Source organism: Eptesicus fuscus, chromosome 4 (genome assembly GCF_027574615.1).
Source record: "Eptesicus fuscus isolate TK198812 chromosome 4, DD_ASM_mEF_20220401, whole genome shotgun sequence".
NCBI lineage: Eukaryota > Metazoa > Chordata > Mammalia > Chiroptera > Vespertilionidae > Eptesicus > Eptesicus fuscus.
Window position 1 is genome coordinate 93964621 of NC_072476.1, and position 19725 is coordinate 93984345.

The 19725-nt window shown below is 36.2% G+C and overlaps 1 protein-coding gene across 2 annotated transcripts in view; it reads left to right on the top strand.

Annotated features, from left to right (window-relative positions):
- CDH12 (cadherin 12) overlaps positions 1–19725 on the top strand; it is a 179271-nt gene that overhangs the window by 124417 nt on the left and 35129 nt on the right. For both annotated transcript variants that reach the window (XM_054714318.1, XM_054714319.1), the window contains one exon: positions 18086–18273. In XM_054714318.1, coding sequence (XP_054570293.1) covers positions 18086–18273 — 188 coding nt within the window. The remainder of the gene's footprint in view (positions 1–18085; positions 18274–19725) is intronic.

Below are 19725 nucleotides of genomic sequence, written 5' to 3' on the forward strand. Positions count from 1 at the left end.
ATAAATGTTAAAAAGGAGAAAGAAATATGCATTTGATTATCTAGCACACGAGAATAATAAAGAATATGTTCCCAAACCAGCAAGCATGGCTGTTGTTTTTTCCTACTGCATATATGTGTCCAGCTGTAATAGCTAATTGAGGAAGATGGTTTAGGACAGTGGTCGGCAAACTCATTAGTCAATAGAGCCAAATGTCAACAGTACAACAATTGAAATTTCTTTTGAGAGCCAAATTTTTCAAACTTAAATTTCTTCTAACGCCACTTCTTCAAAATAGACTCGCGCAGGCCGTGGTATTTTGTGGAAGAGCCACACTCAAGGGGCCAAAGAGCCGCATGTGGCTCGCCAGCCGCAGTTTGCTGACCACGGGTTTAGGAGATAACTCTGCTTTTGATACAAAGTGGCATTGGGAACCTGGGTCCTGTTTTGGGTTTTGTGCATATAAAATATGTTCCATCTAGAGTATAGGAAATAGAAGACGTCTGATTAGAGAGTGTCAGTATTCTTATTTACAAGGAGGGTAGTGGAGCTTTTTTCAGATGAGGAATATGAAACTCATCCAATGAAAGGATAGAACTCCTGCGGGTATGGATGAAGGGTGGCTTGTCAAAGTCCGGGAAGGCCCTGGGTGCAGGGAAATGAAACGGTCTCAAGGGGAGAGGAACTAGTATGCTCAGGAAACCAGGATGGAGCGCAAAGGCCCCCCTGAAGCAGGAAGGTCACTTCCAAGTCTCACCTAGTGAAAGGGAATCTGGAAAAGGCAGTAGGCCTGGTGGAACGTTGTATTCCTTCTAACTTGACTTAATATGAAAATCAAAAAGTTGTTACTTTCTTTTACCTGTTGCTCTAAAACCATTCGCTAGAACACAGCTGCAAAAGAGTCGCATGACATATGTTGAATTGTCACCATAAACAGAGAAAGGAGAGGGCAGAATATATATACCAAGTAGATCCTTGTGATCAATTATTTTCTGCTTGTGTTACATGCATATTTGAACTGGAGTCTGAACTTTAACAGGTGAGAGATATTTTTAAATCATGAGAAGAAAGGGAGCGTTCACATTTTGCATGAATAAAAAATTAATCCCCTTGAAATGTTACATGCCTTTGTGTCAAGCCCTTTTTACTGTGCTGTCATTTTGAATTACATCCTTCAGGGGAAAAGACAGAATCCATTTATAAACAGAAAGCCATCTCTTTAGAAGCCAATGTGCTTTTTGCAGGAATATTTCTCACGGGGAGTAATTAAACTGCATCTATGGCATAAAATTACAAACTGAAATAATGGCCTTTTGAATGTAAAAGTCAAGGTAACATATATTCCATCCATAAATAATAACTAGCTAAATTTGTTCATGCCTGTTAAGCAATTATGCTGGAAAAAAAATCTTCCTTCAGAGGAACACCATGAATTACATTTTTCATTGCTTTAAAGGCATAAGATAATTTTTTTAAAATTTACTAATCATATTTTGGGATTTTTGTGTGCACATTTACATATATGTGACATTGTTAAACACCTATTACATCCATTTTTCTATAAATCTGTTAGAGATAAAAATAAAAAGCATATTTATTTGTATCATTCAAATATAAATCGTTTGCTATTTTATTGTTGTAAAATAGATGGTTTGTGAGATATCAGAGCTTCCTACACATTTGATATGCTCAGGGTGAAAATGATATTGACTCATACATTACTATGTGTCATGCACTATGCAAAGTGACTTGCATATATGTTTCCATTTAATTGTTATTATGAAAGTGTAGCACTAGCTCAATTTTAGAAATAAAACAGCAAGACTATCTGATTAAAAAATCTTAAGAAACTTTCCCAAGATCACATGGCAACTAGGTGAGAAAACCAAGACCTAATTTTATGCAGGAACTTCTGACCTCTAACATTTGTTCACTCTCCTTCTTATAAGGCAGTTTTTGAGGACTGTGTTTAGCCAAAAAAATCCTGCACATATCCCAGAAAACTGTCCATAAAAAAGGCAGTAATACTGTTTCATAAATATAAATAATTCCTGGCATGTTAAAAGAGCTCAGGTCAGTCATATGAGGCAAAATATTTCCTTTGAAAAATCTTTTCCATAGAGTTATGAAGCTGCCATCTACTCTAGTAAAAGATATGTGTAGCAGGTCTCCATCTGTTAAAATAAGCATGTTGACTGTTTCCAATATTTGAATTTTAAATGACTGTCTAACAAGCTGATCTAAATTATGCATTATGAAATCAAATCAATTAAGTGATGTGCTTAATTCACATAAAGCAAAATATCCACACTTTTCCCACTTGGTCTTTTTCTGCTGTATATTAATTTTATAATGAATATAAAAAATGACTTAAGTGAAATGAAGCAATTTACTCAGACTAAAAAATATATACTGATTGTTAATATAATTTTCCTAGTATTATTTAAAAGCATATTTATTTTATTATATTTGCAGTCTATGAAAATTACATTATAGTCCATTAAAAATGCCTGCATATTTTATAAATTATATATACAAGACAAACTATAAGACAAATATCTACATACATGTAATATCTATATTACAACTGCAATAATACTCCAAAATAGAAATATGATCAAAATAATTATTGCCATAAATAAGATATGGTAATTAGATCTAACTGGGATCATCCTATATAGTACAAGGCTAATATGCAAATCAACCGAACGGCAGAACAATCAGTCTCTGTGACGTGCACTGACCACCAGGGGGTCAGACGTTCAATGCAGGAGCTGCCCCCTGGTGGTCAGTGCGCTCCCACAGGGGGAGTGCCACTCAGCTAGAAGCCCTGAGCTGGGCTCACAGCTGGCGAGCGCAGTGGCAGTGGCCTGAGCCTCTCCCACCTTTGCTGCAGCGTTAAGGATGTCCCACTGCTGGCTTAGGCCTGCTCCACGTGTGGTGTCAGTAGGACATCCCATGAGAGCTCCTGAACTGCGAGATGGTGCAGGCCTGGCTGAGGGACCCCCGAGTGCACGAATTTCATCCACCGGGCCTCTAGTTAAGAAAATATTTATGAATAACATATAATTTGAAAATAAATATACAGTAAGAGTTTAATAATAAAAAAGGGACTGCCACAACTCTGAAATATAAACATGCATTTATGTATCTCTGTGTGGTTTTGAATACAGGGGCAATATCTTATATCAGTATCTTAGGAAAGTAACTTTGATAACTTGGTAAAGGCTGAAGTAGAGTGTACATGTTACACAAACCCAGGGCAGTTGTTTGGAGGAAATACACAGAGGCAGAACTGAGTAATGTTTCAGTAGCAGAATGGAAAGAACTTAGTCAGATATGGGATTCAGAGATATGTGAGATAAAGAGCCTGTGAAGAAAAAATTTGAGTAGAAAGGTGGTTTCTCAGCTGCTATGATGATATTTGAGTAGAGATGAGCAGGAGATGATTGAAAATAGAGGGATCCTCAAAGAGAACTCTGAGTCAAAGAAAAATTTCTGACGGATATAAACATAGAAGTGATAAGTGCAGTCTAAGGCATGGATAAAATTAGGCAGATTATAGAAGACATAACTCTCTTTACATTTTAGATACAAGGAAATCCAGGAAAGAGAATGAACAAAGATATAAGGAGAACATGAAATCTAACCAGGTAAAAACTGTAATGCAGGGTGGGGCAAAAGTAGGCCTACAGTTGTTCATATGAAAAATAATACAATACTTAATAATAATACAAGAATAAAATCTGTGCTGTGCACACTCACAACTGCAAATCTACTTTGCCCCACCCTGTACATAGATTTCTGACAGGTGGGCAATTTTTAATCATAGAGGTGAAGGCATCATAAAGTCACCATTTGTTTCAAATGTTTTAAATTTCTGTATTTCATATTTGCCTTATCACTGGTCTTAGTGTGTTCATATAGGAAAATAAATTGGACTTCTAAAACATTTCTTTAGAATAGTTAAACAGATTATAAGCAAAACCAAAAACCACAGAAATAAAACATTTTGTTCATAAGAAATATATCACATTAACAAATACTAGAGAAAATAATTTACATCATTCAGTGAATAATGTTGCATTGATTGCTAGTTTTATTGATGTGTAAATGCAAAAAAGTATCAATATTTTGTATTGCATTAAAAGGATAAGCAATTTTAATCCCTTCCTTTCAGAAGCTCTCTGTATAATGGGGAGATGGTTAAGTTAGTGGGAAATTATATTTCCTAAAGTAAAATAAGTGATAACCTTACACACAATCATACATGAATGTATAAGATGGACACCCAAATAACTACAGAGTAGATCTGAGAAGATTTTAAAGAAAATAGTACCAGCACTGATTTCTGAAACCTGCAAGAATTAGACAGTGTGAGAACAAATGTGTACCAAAATATTTTAGACCATTACAAAACCATGATGTATTATTAAAGAATTGTGAAAAAATGGCAATGAAAAACAAAAAAATAATTTAACAAAAATTAGCTGTAAGCTATCTTTGAAAGAATGGGGAATATAATTTATGCAAAGGGGGATGAGGAGTAGTAGGCAAATGAATCATGTTAGGCATAAGCAATAAAATTGGAAGAGATAGGGAGCATTCAAATAATAAAAGACATGCAATTACAGAAAATGTAAACCATTTTGTACGTACACAATATGTGAATATGTGATGGATATTTAGAAATAAAATTTGCAAATTAATTAGGTGCATTTAAAATTTTTAGTTTGGCTAACAGAAACCAAAATATTATGAGAGAAAACACTATCACCAAATTTAATTTTTCTAGACTCATAATATTTTAAAAAATATTTGTGAGTCCCTGGCCTGTGTTTCTAACTGGTTTCTAAATAGGCCTGCGTACCTGATGGTCACAGGTTCAATTCCTGGTCAAGGGCATGTACCTGGGTTGCAGGTCCAATCCCCATCCCTGGTTGGGGTGCATTTGAGAGGCAACCAATTGTTGTATCTCTGTCACAGTCACATTGAGGTTTTTCTCTCTCTCCCTCCTCCCCACTCCCTTCCCCTCTCCTTTCCACTCTCTAAAATCAATGGGGAAAATTTTGGACATTGAAATTGGGACTCAAACATTTTTTGTTATTATATGTTTATTTCTAGTCTGCAGAGGCAAGATTTTTTAAAGGAAAGAAATGGGGGAAAAATAGATACAGAGGCAAAGAAGCATTGAACAGACTGTCAAACTACAGCGGGAAGGCAGTGGAGGTTGCAGGGGGGCGGCGCTGTAAGAGATCAACTGAAGGACTTGTACGCTTGCATATAAGCATAACCAATGAATACAAGACACTGGTGAGGAGGCAGGTGAGGGCATGTACTGGGGGGTAGGGGAGGCCGGGGGGAGGTCAATGGGGGGAAAAAAGGAGACATCTGTACTACTATTTGTAATACTTCAAACAATAAAAGAAAAAGCTCTTGGTGAGTAAATATCACCTTGTATATTTCAATTCCAAATATTTTTCAGGAATTTAGTTTATAAGATGCTAAATTTACTGATAATTTGGGATAAAGCTTTATGGGGCTTGTGTGTGTGTGTGTGTGTGTGTGTGTGTGTGTGTGTGTGTGTGTGAAATTATTGGGCAATATCACTCACAACTCCTAGAGAAGTATCCATCTATTGGGTTTTGTTAGATAGATCAGAAATTATATTGACAAGGACAAAAGAAGAGTTTGCATATTTAATGAAGCTTCTAAAGAAATGTTAAATGTATGCCAGAAAAATGGATGAACAATGGAAAGCTATTGCTGTATTTGAAATGTTGTGAACTCTTGCCAACTCTTCATCATGTTTACTATTATGTAATGGAGAGAGTAGTTAGTATATAAATCACATTAATTAAAAATAGATATTTTTGAAAATCAGAAACACTTTTCATTCTGGCATTCATTAAGTTTGTTTTTCATTGCTCATTTGTAATTGGTTTGTTTGGGATTTCCAATGCAATTTCTTGAAAAAACATTATTAAAAAATTCATTTTGCAAGGAAATATAGATATGTGTTTATTGAATTTACACATTTGTAGAACTACAGTATTAAACATAAAAAGTCTGTACTTGAAAGCTAGAAGCTAGTTAATAAGGATGGGAGAATTGGAAAGACAGAAGAGGTATAATAAATGTGGATTCAGAAACAGAAGTAATTTTATCTTTAGAGTTATATCTCTTTACTAGAACACTCTCACATTTCCTAATTCTCTTTTCTCTATATCTTCATTGATTTTGCTCAATAAGCACTGAAAAGTGAAACTTTTACCGAGTTAATCCTACCCACTCAATCCACCTTTAATTGGAATTTGCATTCATCAGTGTAGCTGATTTAAGAAAAAAATTGAATGTCTTGCACTAAAATAAAATAAAATAAACCTTCTATATTAACCCAATATTGTCCCTATTTGACTAACACTCAGACAATAAAACCAAGTGAAATGAAATGGGAAGACCAAATGAGAGATTGCTCAGAAATGTCACTGGATTGGTTCATCTCACTGCCTGTGAGTGCCCAGTTGTACGCTCCTCAGTTTCTTCATTTGTAGATGGGTAGAGTGATGTGCTGGAGCTGGCTCTTCCAGAACCTTAGATCCAGTTGTGTGCATCTCCCAACTCTGTGTTCAGTGATGCCACACTGGCATAAACACTAAAATGAAGGGCTTACAACTGTCCTCCCTCTCTCTGACCTTATTATTAAACATTTACTAGGATATCCCTGATTGAGAATTATAATAATAGTATCTACCTTACAGTCTTCATATGAGGATGGGATTACTTTATAAGAGAAATCGTTTAGAAAAGTTCCTGGAAAATAGAAAGCACTATACAAATAATTGCCATTATTCTTGTAATTTATTGTGCCTATTCTACTTAAAGAGTACTATCTAGTTTAAAAGTTCTTTTATGTTGATTTTGTAAAAGTTTATGCATTTTCTTCCACCAGTCCTCTTCATGATAGAAGGAAGGACATTTCTACTAAGAGTGACAGACATGCCCCTCTTTACCCTTGCCATGCAGAAGAGACTGCAGGTGGGGGGAGGGTGGGAAGAGCAGACACATGGAAGACAGTTAGCAGGCAAATGCAGGGATACAAACAAGAACTGTGAGTTATTTAATCTATCTATGATGGTGGCACAGATGGTTAAAATGGCAGTATGTGGATAGATTGGAGTTATTTTTAAGAGGTAAAACAATCAGCAATTTTTATAAATGTGCTATGAAAAAGAGGATTCTAGTTTTGGAGACAGAGAGATTGTAATGGTACTTGCGGAGACAGTGAATATTAAAAAGGGTCTTCTTCTGGAGGCATAGCAGGTCCATGAGCCTTAGTTTTGAATATGTCCAGGCAGAAATGCCTTGGAGATATCCAGGTGAATTACTGGAATCAGATGATGCTTTGTCATGTATAAAACTCAAATATGTATATAGGCTGCAATTAAAATATAAAGAAGTTTTAGCACGAATATAAAAAATGAAGTCAAGGGACTGATGAAACTCTTGGAAAGAAAAAAAGCTTGGATGAAACAGCCTGAGATAATGGTTCCTGATCATGATTGCAAAGCAGAACAGCAGGCAGTTTAGTCAATCCTGCTGTTCAGGTCTAAACTCAGAACAATTAAATTAGAATCCCTTGGGCAGTCTTTTTATTTCTTTTATTTTAAACTTTCTACATCATTCCAATATGCAGCCAAATTTTAGAATTACTTATCCAGATTCTCTTTGAGAACACCAACAAAGGAAGCTAAGAAGAAGAAAGATGTGGTTGGAGGAAAACCAGAAAGATAGAGTGTCACGGATTTTAAGGAGCAATGTGTTTCAGGAAAGATGGAATGCACACGAGTATTCAATGCTGCTTATAATGAATTCAACTAAAAAAGTTGTCACTGGGTTTATGGACAAGGTTGTCATGGAGATCTCAGGGGAAATTGGTTTTAATATAGTGGCTGGTTCAAATACTAGATTAAAGCTGCTTTGTGGAGTGATTATCTGGTAGGAATGGGTAACAATGACTATTTTTGAGAAGTTCTGCTGGAAAAGAAAAAGCAAATCAGGAGGCTGGCTAGGATCAGATTTAGGGACAATGGAAAAGTTTTGTAATGCGAGCAAATATGAGCAGCTTGCAACTATTCGGAAGTATCTCCTTTGAGAAGAAAGTACGGAATGCAGAGAAGATAGACTCCTTAGTGAGTAGTGCGATATTTACAAATTACTGGAGTTTAATAAGAGGAAGCAGACTAAAGGGTCATCTCAGTTGAAGTTGGAGAGTAGGAGGAGGAAGGTACACAGGTATAATGATAGATTAATGTTGAAGTTTCCACGGGAAGCCAAGATAAAATGGACACCACATAGCCAAGTGTGGCCCCAGAACAAAATCAAATTTTCAATTGAAATGTCAGCACCGCCGAAACCGGTTTGGCTCAGTGGATAGAGCGTCGGTCTGCGGACTGAAGGGTCCCAGGTTCGATTCCGGTCAAGGGCATGTACATTGGTTGCAGGCACATCCCCGGTGGGGGGTGTGCAGGAGGCAGCTGGTCGATGTTTCTCTCTCATCGATGTTTCTAGCTCTCTGTCCCTCTCCCTTCCTCTCTGTAAAAAATCAATTAAAAAAAAAAATTAATGTGAAATGTCAGCACGCACTTTCGACTCTTGAAAAAAATCTATCACGACAACCCTATTTGTATCCTTTTAAAGCACTTTTTATGGGGTGTGGCATGGAGGGAAACTTTGTGTGAAAGATTTCTTTGGAGAAGCCATGCTGAATCCTTATCTGGTAAAAGTAAGAATTAGGGCTGCCTTTCTCTCGCCTCTCAGGTCTGGAGAGGGAAGCCTTCCCTTCAACATGGACCAATAATAAAGTCCAATGCACTCTCCCAAAACATGGGTAAAATTCATGGACTGATGCCTGCCTCATGCTTAAAAATGCTAACGTGTTTTGAGAAAGAGCAATACAGAAGAACAGGTTTTCTTTTGGGAAAGTAATGACAGCCAACAAAAGAAGAAGGAGTTAGAAATGTGTAAGCAGAAAGGAAAACCAGCCCTGAGTCATTTTAAGACCTGGTGAAGAGATTTTCCTCAGTGAGACTCTGTGTGTGGAATGAATGGCTTGGAGATGCAGAGCTTAAGGAGAACATTATATCAAAGTAGAGGGAATGCCTTTGTCAGGGTCTGCAGTAGGAAAAGCTTCCAAGAGCCCTCAAAAATGCCACCAGGAAGAGTCAGTCCCAGAGAGACAAAAACTATCCACTAAAGTAAGAACAGCCCAGGCCCCTAGCGTTGCTGCCTCCTATGGTTAGGCAGCAACACCCTGGCAAGCAAAGGATGAGACAGAGGAAAGCCTGCCAAGCCACTCATACCCCAATTCCATCTGCTATTGGCCCAGTTTGGCTTGGAGATTGGTAGTAGACAGGAGTTGTCTTACTTTTGTATGGGGATTGAAATACTGATTACTATGATAGGCTGGACAATTCTGATGCCCAAACCTAGATTTGGGGAAATTAAATTGAGCATCAGACTGTCTATCTATCTATATAAAAGCCTAAGCGACCGTCACAACCAAGCAGATGACTGAACAGGCTGCGTGGGGTTACCAGGCCGGCAGGGGGGTTAGTGAGGGGCAACCAAACAACCGAGCATCAGGCTGCATGGGGAGACCAGGCCCGCAGGGGGGTTAGTGAGGGGCAACCAAACGACCGAGCAGCAGGCTGTGTGGGGCAACCAGGCTGGCAGTGGAGGGGGGTAGTTGGGGGCTATCAGGCCAACAGGCAGAGACCATTAGGGGGGAGCAGTTAGGGGCAACCAGGCTGGCAGGGGGAGGGAGTGAGGGGCAATCAGGCCAGCATGCAGAGGCAGTTAGGGGTGATCAATCAGGCAGGCAGGCAGGTGAGCGATTAGGAACCAGCAGTACAGGATTGCGAGAGGGATGTCCGACTGCCGGTTTGACAGCAGTTGGACATCCCCCGAGGGGTCCCGGATTGAAGAGGGTGCAGGCTGGGCTGAGGGGACCCCCCACCCCGTGCACTAATTTCCTGCACTGGGCCTCTAGTTATTTAATAATGGGCAAAAAAGACAAAGCTTACTGTCAGTGAAGAAAGTTTAAAGAGCAGTAGGAGGCAAAGAAAAGCACATTTTTATTACATTTGCATGCTGTGCTTTTGTAAACTGCAGTAACACATGTGAGATGGTTTGAAGGTTCAGAACGCTGAGCTATCTTCTATGTGCTATGATTATATTTTCCTGTGAAATATGAAACAAAGAAGAGAAATGAAATAGTAAAAATAGTAAAAATTGTAAAACAGAGGTTTGGGGAGAGTTGGTCACTTTAAGAGTCGTGATGAAATGATTACCTTCACTAGTTTGCATACTTTGCAGCCAATCTTTTTTTTTTAATATATATATTTCAGAGAGAGAGGGAGAGAGATAGAATCATTGAGAAAGAATCATTGATTGGCTGCCTCCTGCATGCCCCCGACTGGGTGTGGAGCCACAGCCCAGGAATCAAATTGTGAGCTCCTGGTTCGTAGGTAGGTGCTCAACCACTGAGCCACTCTTGCCAAGCTGTAGCCAATTTTGAAGGTGCATTTGAGGTTAGTGATCAAAATTGATTCCTCAGCCTAGCCGGCATGGCTCAGTGGTTGAGTGTTGACCTCAATTAAAGTAATAGAAAAATAGGTTATTTTTATATTACTTTAATTCAGGCTTATTGAAAACACACAAAGCTACAGGCTTTTCAGTAAATAGAAGGTATAACGTGTTCTTCAACCACCAATATATTTTTATTCTTGAAATTTTCAATTTCCAAGATATGGGAAAGTGTTTCAGTTAAAATTAGCATCACTGTTCCCAACTTTTTAACACCTCCCTTTCTTTTACCTTCATGCCTCTATAGGCAGCTTCCTGTTGATTATTGTCATTCCTATAGGAAAACATTATAATACTAGAGGCCCAGTGCACAAAATCATGTGCAGGTAGGGTCCCTAGGCCTAGCCATGAGATCACAGTTCGATTCCAGGTCAGGGCACATGGCCAGGTTGCAGGTTTCGGCTCAGAGATCTATGCTCAATCAAGGAGCAATGCCAGGCCAAACCCCTTCTTTCTAATAAAAGGATGGGGTCTCTTTGCAACCAGTCCTCATCCCTATGTATGATATAAAAGCCACCTTATTAACATAACTAAAGAAACCTTTCTAGCTCTCATAGGGTTTTAGGAACTCTGTGCCAAAAAGCAGGGACTGAGGAAGACCTAATATAAATATTTCTTATTTTAGATCACATTACACACCCCCACTAGACTAGAAATGCCATCAGAACAAACACAATCTTTTTTGTTTGTTTGTCTGGTTTTTCTTTATCATTCCATGGAGGAGGCTATTAAAAATTGTAGTTGAATCAAATATGAGTCATCTGAATTATTGGAAGATTTAACAATTAATCTACTATCCTAAGAATCTAAAAAGATCAAGGCAATATCTAGCCCTAAATTTTTGTGTTGTGTTTAGCAGCTCAGAATTTAATAGTTTGGATATAATTTCTCATTGCTCTGAGGAAAGAAATATTGCTATCATTAAATAGAATTTATAGAACTTAATCCATTAATATGCTGAAGATTGTGCACATGGTAATTCATATTCATGTACATGTTTAATTAAAATCTAGTCGGGGCAATTATAACCTTTATAAAGGTGAAGTGATTTAGCCAATACAGTAAAACTCTTGATGCAAATACTTGACACTTCCACAGATTTGCTCATCTCAGATTCATTCCATGAGCTGGAGTGGAGTTCTCTGCCATTACTGAGACATTCCATTCACTTATGTTTAGTATGCTTGACTAAAATACAGCTTGAATCCAACTTTTTACAAATCAGACTAGTTCTTCCTTGTGGATTATTTTTCTATTATTTTAATTCAGGCTTATTGAAAACACACAAAGCTACAGGCTTTTCAGTAAATGGAAGGTATAACATGTTCTTCAACCACCAATATATTTTTATTCTTGAAATTTTCAAGATATGGGAAAGTGTTTCAGTTAAAATTAGCATCACTGTTCCCAACTTTTTTCACACCTCCCTTTCTTTCACCTTCATGCCTCTATAGGCAGCTTCCTGTTGATTATTGTCATTCCTATAGGAAAATATTATAATACTAGAGGCCCAGTGCACAAAATCGTGTGCAGGTAGGGTCCCTAGGCCTTGCCTGTGATCAGGGCCATCTTTGGCCCTTTCACCAGTCTCCAGTCCCACCCCGCTGCCGACACCCTCCCCAGATCCCCTTCGCCATCTGGCGATCTATCGGAGCCTGCGGACCAGGGTGAGGGACCAAGAGGTCTGCATTCTGCCTGCTCGCCAGTCCCCAGTCCCGCCCTGCCACCACCCACCCCAGTTCCCTATGGTTCCCTGTTGGCCTTCCAGCAATCAGAGCCTGTGGGCTGGGGGGAGGGACCGAGAGGTGGTCAATGCACCTCCTAGCGACTGGTCGATCAGCCGTTATGGTCACTGGCCTTTTATTATATAGGATAAATATAGAGTTTTCTACAAAAATGCTATTTAAAAAATAACTAGCAATATTAGATATTACTGAGTTTTGTGCACAATTGCATGGGACTTTTCAAACACAAATCTACAAGTTAGGTAGGAATAATAAAAATGATAATAATAAAATTATACTTATTAGTATCCCAGTTTTACAGATTAGGGAAAAAAAAAGATTAAATATGTTACGTAAAGACAAAGAGCTAATAAGAGGCTATAACAGGTATACCATTTATACAAAGTTTCTTTTTGCTCATAAAGATACATTTTTTGCTTTCATTTCCTGATTATTTTTTTAAGATAAGGTGAAATCATTTCATGCGATGTTATATTTGCTTTAGTAATTAAACCAAAAATATCAATAAAGCAACATTTTCTTCTATGTAATTAGATGGTAAGTCTCAGACACACACTTGCAAACATGGAGGATCACTATCAGAAACAGCTAATGCCTGAATTCAATCACTGAATCACCAGTTTGTAGTAACATGCATTTATTTTCTAAAGTTTAATAAAAATGTATATTTCAAATAATTGTTTATTTGGGTGGTCTCAATATATGTTTTCAAGTTCTTAAAACTATTTAACATTCTTAATAATTTGAAATAAATTCTAATTAAATCTTCCAATACTTCTAGGACTCTAGTTGGTTGTTGTTTTTAATACATTTTTATTGATTTCAGAGAGGAAGGGAGAGGGAGAGATAGAAAGATAATCATTGACTGGCTCCCTCCTGCACACCGCACACTGGGGGTCGAGCCTGCAACCCAGGCGTGTGCCCTGACTGGGAATCAAACTGTGACCTCCTGCTTCATAGGTCGAAGCTCAACCACTGAGCCGCACGAGCTGGGCAGGACTCAAGTATTTTTTAAATACTATTTACCTCCAAATTAGTTACGTGTCTTATAGATAATTTTTAAGTGCAGTTGAACATTAACTTTTCATATATTGCTTTTGAGTAACTTTAGATTAGTTGTTACTATACTAGTATAAGCATAAAATAAAATGTATGTCAAAAGATAATGTGTAGTAGATTATTTCATCTTTTTATTTGCTATTCTTATCACTGAATGTTTTTATAGTATTGTATAATTCACTTTATTTTTAGATTCTATAATCTTTATTTCTTAGTAAATTATAACATTAATTTATATTTTATTAAGTAAATATATCTATTTTGGTGTTTTTTTATCAATACTTTAAAATTTCTTCAAAGGAAAAAAAGGGGGAATATAACATATATGTTTTGTCCTTAGGTATCAATGAATGCCCTTGATATGCACACACACACACACACACACACACACAGTGAGTCATAATAATCAAAGTGTAATTTTTTAAACAGCATGAATACTTCGAGGATACTTACTTAGCCTATAACTGAGTAATAGATACCTTTACTTTGGAATGAACATGGAATAGAATTTGTAAGAAGGTACAGAATTTCTTTATTAAATTTCAACTTAGTTTACTACATGCAATTTTCTCCTTCTCCACAGGAACAGGGTTATTTTGTTAAGCATAGCATGTATATTTGATGAATATGTAAGTACACATTTTGATTGAGCCTGTGAACAATTGCTTGTCACCTGCTTTATTTCTTAATGTGTGTTGTACAGGTAGCGCCATTAAGATATTTCATATGCGTCAAAAGTAGGTCGCCCAGAAGATGTTGGCAGTGTAATTACATAGTACATCATAAGTGGCCCGACTTTGGCACAGGGGAAGATTACTTCGGTTTTGAATTAATCTGAATGACCCCGGCTTTATTGCTGTTGAGTTTCTAGAAATGATAAAATGTCAAGTCATCGGAAATAAAACGACAGAACCTAAACAATCTGACATGACTAATGCATAGTTTCTCTGCCTTGTTCCATATTCTGTAGATGTTTTATCAACTACAATATTTTATTGAGAAATTCTTATCTTAATAAATGTGTCTTCCACCTTCCTGAAATGTATTTCTGTTATGTAAAGAACAGAAAGTACAGTGCTCTGTATATGTGTGTCTTATGTGCACTAAAACCTCAATGCATGTAAAAGATGTAGGTGTTGAATCACTGTTTTACTTCTCCTATATCTTAATTTTGGTAGGGCATGTTATTGGAATACTATGAAATAAAAATTTATTTGGACAATGCTACCACTTCAATTTATAAGCTTTCTAATGCCATTATGAAATTTTCAGGCATATTGTATGCTCGCAACTTAAAAAAAACAAAAAAACTGCTGCTGAACTTATAGTGATAGAGTACCAAAAGAAATAGTTGTCTTCACATTTATTGTTATTGGCCTTATAAAATGTGCTTTTGCAAAACATCAAGTTCATATCTCAGCATATTGTCTTGGGAAGGTGGGACACTCTTTCATCTATAACGTGCATTATCTGATGTTCTTCTGGTCACCTTTCGGAGTTTTAAAAATTCTTCTGACATTGGAGGCTCTCGATTCTGGGTGAACTCTTCACCTGCACTAACCATAATTCCTAAGTGATGACACCAGACAAGATTATCTCCCTTGACTTTTGATTCTTGTATTTTTGCTTTTAAATGTTCACATGGAAAGCTAACTCACAAACCTAACATGTAACTTGAAATTCTTCCCTTGATCAGATAGAGCCGTGGTCGGCAAACTGCGGCTCGCGGGCCACATGCGGCTCTTTGGCCCCTTGAGTGTGGCTCTTCCACAAAATACCACGGCCTGGGCGAGTCTATTTTGAAGACGTGGCGTTAGAAGAAGTTTAAGTTTAAAAAAGTTTGTCTCTCTAAAGAAATTTCTATCGTTGTACTGTTGATATTTGGCTCTGTTGACTAATGAGTTTGCCGACCACTGAGATAGAGTAAGCAGAAATATCCATGATTTTTTAAAGTTAGATGCCCATATTTTTCTCGAGATTCCATTCAACACCCACAACCACACCCCTTCCCCACTCCAGGGGGGCATCACCATCACTACCCAGGTCTGCTGGTGGCTGTGTTTGAAATCTGGAAACCATTAGACTTGACAGCTCTCTATCTCTCTCAGCTCTCTACCTGCAAGCTATATCTTTGATAATTATTCCGTCATAACCTCCTAATTATATATCCTGTTGGAGGAGGATTTACAATCCATTATTCAACACAGAACTTAATTGCTCCATTTTACTAGGAAAAATTTAAGTCTTTCCCTAACAAGTATTAATGTTAGACCATGACAATTCATACTATAGATTCAAGGTTTTTAGTGTTTCTTCAGGTTCTTTATAACCATCACAAACTGAGAGGCAAAGAATATGGGGATCTTTTTGATAAACCATATTTCTATTTAATAGACATTAAGAAAAGAAGGCCCAGCCAGGGTTGCTCAGTGGTTGAGCATAGACCTAAGAAACCGGAGGTCACGGTTCAATTGTAGGTCAGGACACATGCCTGGTTTGTGGGCTCCATCCCCAGTGTAGGACGTGCAGGAGGCAGCCAATCAATGACTCTCACTCATCATTGATGTTTCTCTCTCTCTCTGTCTCTCCATTCCTCTCTGAAGTCAATTTTAAAAAAAGGAAGAAAAAGGGATAACAAAAATAGCGCACATATTTATACCTAGTCTTTTCTATTTGGAATTTGTCCCTGAGAAGTTTAGTATAACTTAAAATAATGGTGTCACACACTTCCTTGGAACATGAGACAGGAATTCAGGCATCCTCACATTTGCGAATATCTCAGGAGTGCTTCACTAGGATCAGGGTTTAATATGGCCATTGGAAACACCTACACTCGATAGGAAGTTGGTTGCAAAAGGACCATGAGTTATTACTTATGTAATCATGGCTATTTAAACTCAGAAAAATTCCCTTTGAATATCTACCTTCAGTCTTCCTGTAGACAATGTAAAATGTGATTTTATTCTTTCTCTTTGCGATGGTTGCCTCAAGTTCAGACCCTACTTTAATCCTCAGACACTGAGTGTCTCTAGATGACAGCCACTGTATTAAGTGTTTAGGGAATAAAACCTAACAAAATATAAGTCTAGCCTATGAGAAGTGGCTAGTTTGACTTCTTAAATCAAAATTATTTTATAATGTTTATAATAACACTTTATCATTGCCACTTGGAGTATTTTTATTTATTTATACTTATTTGTTTATTTCTTAAATTTGTTCTTCATATATTCTCTGGAGGCTGGCATACTATTAAATAATTATTAAATTAATTAGTTAGTTAAACAAGTATTTTATATCACTGCAAAATGGTAAAATGTACTTTCTGTCCTTTACATGGAACCAAAGAAGTTTTAGGTAAGTATTTAGCTCTCTTGAGACTAAATATATTGCATGCCCCACTGAGGTTATGTCCATTGGAAAAATAAGGCTAATTTTAACATTGTAGGAGCAACTGGTGGGTATCTTTTTTTGAGGGGAAGGGCAGATGCCAAATTTTAAGGGCTACCAGGTCCAGTGAAATGACCAAATATTGAAACTTATTGTGAAAGAACTATAAGGCCAATAAATATAATTGGAAAGAAAAGAAAGAAACTATTTGGCAGACTCTCCATAAACTGTTGATTTTTTTTCCTTATTTTGATTTGAACAGACTGCTATTTAATTCATTAATATCTACTTTGATAAGATGTCAGTGAAATAGCTTATACTATATTTTTTCTTCATGTTATATCTTACAAAATTTTGAAAAGTCTTTTAAACAATGTACATGTTTTCATTTTTGTGGGATATTATAATTTTTTATGATTCTGGTATCTTTTATATAGGTAGGGATTTTTCTAGGTTTTCTGATTCAGTATGAAGTTAATTGTAATGTCAGTGCTCCACCTGCTGGTGAAAATATAAGCATTTTATTATTTTTTTTAATGTTAAAAATATGGGAGCTAGAACTTTATGATCCTAATTTTAAGTTTGTAAAAGTGACTAGCAGGATACTCAGTACAAATTTACTAAACATAAGTTGAATATTAGTCTATATTGTACTTAATTCCATCATAGATTAAAATGTGGAATGCAGTTACCTAGACGTATAATTGTTTTACATGTCATTTTTAGTTTAATGATTTATCCTAATTGAGTAAGTAGTCTAACTAATTATATATTTATATTATTTTATATACATTTAATATTTATTTATTCTAGAAAACATAACCTTTATTTTCTATAAATATTAAATATATGTCTATCTTCTATTATCTATGTAATATATATATATATATATATATATATATATATATATATATATATCCTGCATTCTTTTGTATTAATTCCAATTTAGTTTCATGGATATTACCACCTTCATATTAATATTAGGTACTCTCTGATGCTGTTAATATATAAAATATTTCCTCACACTAACTTTAATTTAACACACACTACTATTTATAATACCCAATTAAAACTCTAGGAAAGGATCAATTACTCCTAATTATAATCCTTAACTTGACAACTTATTGCCTTTCAATTTTTAAAAATATGCTTTAAATGTAATTTACTTTCTATAAATAAATCCTATAGAGTATATTTTTCCAGCCTAGGAATCTTATTACATACTTTACTAACTCTACTGTCAACACAATTTCTATATGTCCCATCAGGCATCTTCCATCTGAAAGTTCCTGAATCTTCTCCTATTGGCTCAGCTATTGGAAGAATAAGAGCTGTGGATCCTGACTTTGGACAAAATGCAGAAATTGAATATAATATTGTTCCAGGAGATGGGGGAAATTTGTTTGACATCGTCACAGATGAGGATACACAAGAAGGCATCATCAAATTAAAAAAGGTACATAGACAAGTTTTTAGACAGTTGACTACCCAATAATAATTAAAGAACAGAAAGACTAAAACTTGAGAATGACAGCAATTTTAATTTTCCTTCAGTTAGCAATATTTCAAATAAAATAAGACCAGTTGTTTATAAAGCATTCACTCCCACTTGCACTTTTTTTCTGTGATTCAACAGGTATATATTTTTGTTCAAACAATCAGGCCTATTAGTTTGATTAAATCATTAAAAAAGTCTACCAGAGTTTAATTGATTTTCAATTTTTATTGTAACAATTGTAGATTTAAAAATTAATGTAAAAATAGGATGTAGATATAAACTTTATCCCTACCAGGCTTGATCTTGCCCCTTTTATGACTTTTCTGAGAATACAAATATCTAACTCACACAATGTTGGTGAGCGTTGATATCATAGTGGAGGAATCCTGATGTGGGCAAGCTCTACTACTGGAGGAGTGGACAAAGTGAGAACAATAAACAAATTAAAAAGCACTGTCAACAGTGCTAAATTCAAGTTTGAAAAACATAAAGCAGGGTGAAGGGATAACCAGCATAATGGAGGGTGTTGGCAATCTCATAATGGTCAGAAAAGGCTTCTTTATTAGGGTGAAACTGAAGCAGAGACAAGCAGTGAGGTTTTCTTGTTACTGATTAAGAAATTTAGGCAATTAAATAATGGGATGAATACTTAAATTATATAAAAGGACAAATCAATATATTGTGTGATTTCTCAAATAGCTCCATATCACTGCTACAAAAAGTATTTATTGGGAACTAATAAGTAATGATATCATGTTTAAGATAAAGAATGCTGAAATAATAGCCTCTTTATTTTAAAATAAATAAAACATTTAGAAAATAAAAAACAATCCTTATTATCTTGATGTTACTTGTTATTTCATTTCACATAAACATAGCTGTGATCCCATTGAATACAACGAAGAATTATTTTATTTTTTCTTAAAAACATGAGATAAGCCAGGCCAGTGTGGCTCAGTGGTTGAGTGTCAACCCATAAACCAGGAGGTCAAGTTTCAATTCCTGGTCAGGTCACATGCCAGGGTTGTGGGCTCTATTCCCATTGTAGGTCGTGGAGGAGGCAGCTGGTCAATGATTCTCTCTCATCATTGATGTTTCTATCTATCTCCCTTCCTCTCTGAAATCAATAAAAATATATTTAAAAAACAAACAAACAAATAAAAACATAAGAGATAAAACACTTCATTCTTCACCAGGACTCTAATAAGTAGATTAAGTTCTCAACTGATCCCATTGGACATTTATATTTTACTTATGCCTGTCAGTCACTAAAACTCATGTCTTTCTGCAGTCTTAAACGGCAAGGAAGTGAGTTCACATGATTTGGTAGCAGAGCACCATCATGTGGTTAATTTTTTATATATAGGCAAATATACACCTGAATTTAAATTTAAAATACTGTTCTATTTA